At 39.4% G+C, this 5557-nt stretch overlaps 1 protein-coding gene across 1 annotated transcript in view; it reads left to right on the top strand.

The window, feature by feature from the left end:
• TRMT11 (tRNA methyltransferase 11 homolog (S. cerevisiae)) overlaps positions 1-5557 on the top strand; it is a 30149-nt gene that overhangs the window by 20968 nt on the left and 3624 nt on the right. The window contains exon 13 of the mRNA XM_009325675.1: positions 910-1030. Within this exon, the coding sequence (XP_009323950.1) occupies positions 910-1030 (121 nt within the window). The remainder of the gene's footprint in view (positions 1-909; positions 1031-5557) is intronic.

Genomic DNA, 5557 nt, shown 5'->3' with positions numbered 1-5557 from the left:
GACCGCACCACTCGGCTTGGTGTCATCTGCAAACTTGCTGAGGGTGCACTTGATCCCACTGTCTATGTCATTGATGAAGATATTAAACAGTACCGGTCCCAATACGGACCCCTGCGGGTCGCCACTCATCACCAACCTCCATCTGGACATTGAGCCGTTGACCACTACCCTCTGGATGTGACCATCTAACCAATTGTTCGCCCACCGGACAGTCCACCCATCAAATCCATACCTCTCCAGTTTAGAGAGAAGGGTGTTGTGGGGGACTGTGTCAAAGGCCTTACAGAGGTCCAGATAGACGACATCCGTAGCCCTTCCCACATCCACTGATACAGTCACTCCATCACAGAAAGCCACTAGGTTGGTCAGGCAGGATTTGCCCTTGGTGAAGCCGTGCTGGCTGTCTCAAATCACCTCCCTGTCCTCCACGTGCCTTAGCATAGCTTCCAGGAGGATCTGTTCCATGACCTTCCCAGGCACAGAGGTGAGACTGACTGGCCTGTAGTTCCCTGGGTCTTCCTTTTTTCCCTTTTTAAAAATGGGGGTTATGTTTCCCCTTTTCCAGTCAGTGGGAACTTCAGCGGACTGCCACGACTTCTCAAATACGATGGATAGTGGCTTAGCAACTTCATTCGTATGTAACATCATGTAAATACATGTAGAAAATGTGTGTGTGTGTCTGTTTACTGTGAGGCTTTAATTTATTCTACACATTTTACGTCACAAGATGATTAGAATATATGATGTAAAAACTCTGGAGCACCAATACCTGAATTTCTTTAATCAGATTAAAATGCTTAGCAACTTTCTAGTGTAAGCCATTTTGTGAAGAATCTGTATGAATTTTGTTTCAGATGCAAGTGTTCCAGTTCATGAGCTTACAGCTCTATGAATGTTTATTTCTTCCAGATACACAGAAGAGATCATTCCCCGCCACCCGTGCCTGAAACTTATTAGCAACTGTGAGCAGATGCTTTCCAGCCACACATCAAGGCGCCTGATAACCATGGAAAAGGTGAAAGAATTCAAGGTAAGCTTGCATTCTCGATTATGTTGTGTAAAATAGTAGCTATGGCATTCATGAAAAGTTTGTGCTATTCAGCATTTGATCCTTATTTCTATCACACTTGAGTATTTTATGATGAGAGTTAGAGCTTTTGTAAAATCGCCACACATTTCTTTAAAATAAATTGGGTAGTGATTTAAGGGGCCGTTCTGGTTTTGGTCTTTTCCTTTTTCTCCTCAGTTTTTGATAAACTATTCATTCTGAGCAAGCCACTTAATAGTGTGAAAGAGATCTTTGAACTTACAGTTACTTGTGAAAGTTGCATATGCTTTTCTTGGAAGACTGAACTCTGTGAATCCCATCCGCAGAGATGCCTAGATGCCTAAATTCCCATTGATTCCAAAGTGTAACTTGGTGCCCAAGTAAATACTAAATGCCTTTGTGGGTCTGGCAGTACAGGTAAACTGTATTCAATCCTGTTACTTCATTTTTAGAGTGCTACTTTTTTAGCTTTTGGAAATAATATGTAGCTCTGACATAAGTACAGTGAAGCACATTGTTGGTTTTGTTTTTTTTTGTTTTGGGACATGCTAAGTGCCTCTCCTGTGGCATTGAGACCAGGGAATGTTACATCCAGGTCTCCTTTTTCTTCTTGCTGCTTCTGTCACCTAATACTGTTAAAAGAGATGCTAAATGAAGGTGAAGCAAATTCTTAATGAAGACACAAGCAAATGGCAAGCAAGTGTTTTTAGTACATTTCTTGTCAGTTGGAAGAGCTATTTTCAATGACAGGAGATACAGCCAGACTGCTGCGTCTGCACGGTGCTTGCACTAATAACACAGCAGGGTTTCAGTACTGCGTTCATAATGCTAATGATAGAGATTCTCAAGCAACACCTGCATTTTTTTAAAACACTGTATGTGGAGTTCAGAGCCAGAGCTGCCAACTTCACCAGTAGCAAACTGAGAGGGTAAATTACAAAAGTTTTTGATACGTATGTCTCAGGGTGTTCGTGGAGGTTTTCTGCAGGAGTTTTATTATTGTCAGTACTGTAGGATAACATGTTCTAATTTAAAAAATGTATCCACCCTTCTGCGAATAGACTTTCATCATTTGTTATTCTTGTTTTGTGCATCAGCTGTTCTTCAGTACGTGCTTTGACAGGTTCATGTCTGGAAATGCTTAGCTCTGAGCACCTGACTCTAGCTGGCAGGCTTACTGCTTAGATAAAACTGTGCAGGTGCTTATGCTCAGGACTCCAGATGTCTTTTAGATAATTTAAAGATACCAGAACCTATGTACTGTTTCTGATGATGCAAAACTTGTCCAAATAACAAAATACATATTGACTCCTTAGCTAGTGCCTGCTTGGTTTAGGGTCTTGTTGTTTGGTGTCTAACTATCTAAGATTTCCCCACCCCAGTGTCCCTTACCTGGGACGTGTTTTTTACTGTCTTAATATCTTGAACAACCTTTGAATGGGATACTTCTCAGTATCAGACTCACCAGATATGATCATAAAATTCAATAGTTGGAGCTGTGGCCGTTTTTCTCTTTCCCAAATGAAAGAGTCAATTTTTATGAATATATAAGCATTTATGTTTCCGGACAGTTCCTGTCTGCTTTACTAAACTGGCACTCACAAATGCCTTTTAATTCAGCTTAGTGTAGTACTCGCAAGTGGCTAAGAAGTTTTACAAATCATGTAGTGTCATTATACAGTCCTTCGGTTTCCCCAGTGTTTGCCACCAATAATGAATTGCAGATTTCACAGCAAATTCAATTTCACTATTAACACTCTAAACTCTTAACTGGAGATGAATTCAATCAGTTACTGAACGTGAAATCAGTGGTGCAATTTGATTGTGCTTGTAATATAAAGGAGACCAAAGTGAATGTAAAAAATGAATACTTCTAGTTGAAATTTTGATCTATCATAATTAATCATAAGCATGAAGATCATAAATGTTGGATTAAAAAAATCACAAAAGGTGGGATATAACTCGCTGTCTTGTAAGCGTCCAGTCTGTTCTATTGAAGTTTACGATGAGAACTGGAAAAGATTTCTTACGGAACACAGTGTTGATATGAATAGACTTTTCCAGCACGTGCACAATATGAGCAGAAGAGTTGTTTGTTTTTTAACATTTAAGGTTTTTTTTGGACAGCCACGGTGGTCATTAGTAACTCCCCTCCTCCCCAGTCTTAAGTTATACTGATAATAGTAAAAGTGAATGAAGGCAGTTGTTGTAGAGGGCAGCTAGCAGTAGCCAGCTAGTGACTTCTAGTCTTTAAAACTCTGAAAGCAGAAGAATTAGAGAAGTGAAGAATAGGAGTGTGGAACAGGAGAGGAACAAAACAAAAGTGATATGAGGTGAGAGCTTACTAGTCTGATGTATTACTTTTTCCTATGGGTGTTAGTGTCCATCCTTCTGGTATTAAACAGATATGGATCTCCCCAGTATCTCTCTAAACCTGAAATAAAACTTTTGAATTGATATTGTAGCGGGCAGGACTATGTGTAAGTCTACCCTCATTGAACTGTGAAGGGAGGGTTTTTTTAAGCAGTAAAAACACAAGTCTAGCTCTCTAAAGACTGTAGACATTCATATGTAAGAACTGGAATACAGCGGTAGCAGAAGAATGAGAAGCTGTTGGCCGAGTAGATTCATGTTGTAATGTCTGTCAACTGTGATCGGAGTCCAGTCTTCTGCTTTAGGTCAGAGGAGATTTGAACCAATTCTTCCAGCCTGAATCAAGTAAAAATGTACTGTGCCGGTTTATTTTTCAAATCCTTAAAAAATATATGTAAATTATGTAAGACTGAAGGGTCTCAATTTGTGCCACCTATATCTGAATTGTCATCATTATTTTTTTATTTGAATGTCAAATAACTGGTAAGTGCTTAATCAGTAGCAAAACTGGAGTATAAAAACTTACAGCATTATTACCACAAGAGTTCTTGGATATCTAAATTTGGTGATCAACCAACTGTTTTCAGAAGAAGTAGACTTGCTAACAGTGTTTAACTGTAGGGTTGTTTGGGTTCCCTTTTTTTTTTTTTTAACAGTATGTCTAGCTTTCTGTTTTCTGAGGCTTGTTGATTTCCCCATGCTGAATTATTTCAGCTATTGCCAAATTACTTGTTTCATTCCTCTGCTGGCTGTCTTACAGAAATATATGGTATCTATTTGGCTGGTAAATGCTACCTAGTTCTGAAGTTTCTAATTAGGACTTCTTGGAAAAAAAAAAAAATTGGAGGAGAGATCTGTAATTGACAAGGGCTAAGAGAAACACCTAGAAATTATGTAGCAAGACGAAACAGAAAACTTGACTGAAGGATGAGCTCTGAGCATATGAGTGCCCATGAAAGGACTCTGGAGCATCAGGCATACAAATCCACCATGCTGAATGGGTCCAGCATTTCCATGTCACACGGTCACTCCAGAGTTGTTACTGGTGTATTGAATTTAGCAGTGTCGGTTCCTGGATATGACCCTGTTGTCCCTGATTTGGAAACTGCTCGGTGTTGTTTATAGCTGTGTAACATTACTACAAGTGGTTTCTATAGCTACTGTCCAGCACCAGATGTAGAGTGGTAGGAAGCTGTGATAAGGCTAGGAAAATTTTTTTAAACAAAAACTGAATGCGGGTAATTACCCTGAGGCTGAACTGAGGCATGCTAGATTCATAAAAACCTTCAGAATTTCACTTAATATTTGCCAAGATTTAAAGAAAAACAAAGCTTTCTTGTTATCTTTAAGCTTCCCCCTCTTTCGTTATTATTGGAGATCTGTAACATCTTTTTTGGTGTTGTCTTTAGAACAAGTCAGCGTTGAGTTGAAAACTCATATTAGCTAAAAGCGATTTGGTAGCAAGCACTTTGACAAGAGCTTTATTGGTTTTCAGTTGTCACAGAAGTCATCGTAAAACATTTCAGAGCAAAAGTTTTATGTGATAACTGTTGTTTGCAATTAGTCTGCTGTTTTGAGAACTTAAATTATTCAAAGGGAGAACCAAGGATGATGATAAAGAATGACCAGGGATTAGCGAACATCTTCGGTTCTGACTTTTACAAATAAAAGAAGTTGTCTTTGTCTTCTTGGTAGTGCTGGCAGACTGGGGAAAGAGCTGACTTAGTTCCAAGTAGGCTGATTGTTGCTGATCAGTCTTGGAAATGATTTCTTGGGAAGTCTCACTGTTTTGTGTTGAGTAACCAATTACAAACTTTATGCCTCGAAAACTATGTACAGTTGTTTCAGAGGAAATAAGTGAAAAAAGCTCCTCACCTCTAGATGCAGCTGTGTATCACAAGCAGTACTCCTTACTCCTCTTCCAGTGTGTCATGTTAAGAGGAGGAAAGAGACTATCTCCCTTAAAGCACTGTCGTTCAACTCCGTTCCCTGAACTTAAACTTTTTTTAAAAAAAAAAGGTGAGAGAAAGGAAAAAACATCCATATTAACTGCACTGGACAATTAATGCACTTGAGAAGAGAGTTCACACTGCCGCTGACACCCTCCGTAGGAGATCTTCTCCTACTGCAAAACTG

The sequence above is a fragment of the Pygoscelis adeliae genome, unplaced genomic scaffold, assembly GCF_000699105.1.
Source record: "Pygoscelis adeliae isolate BGI_AS28 unplaced genomic scaffold, ASM69910v1 Scaffold54, whole genome shotgun sequence".
Lineage (NCBI taxonomy): Eukaryota > Metazoa > Chordata > Aves > Sphenisciformes > Spheniscidae > Pygoscelis > Pygoscelis adeliae.
This window is presented reverse-complemented; position numbering and strand designations above follow the sequence as displayed.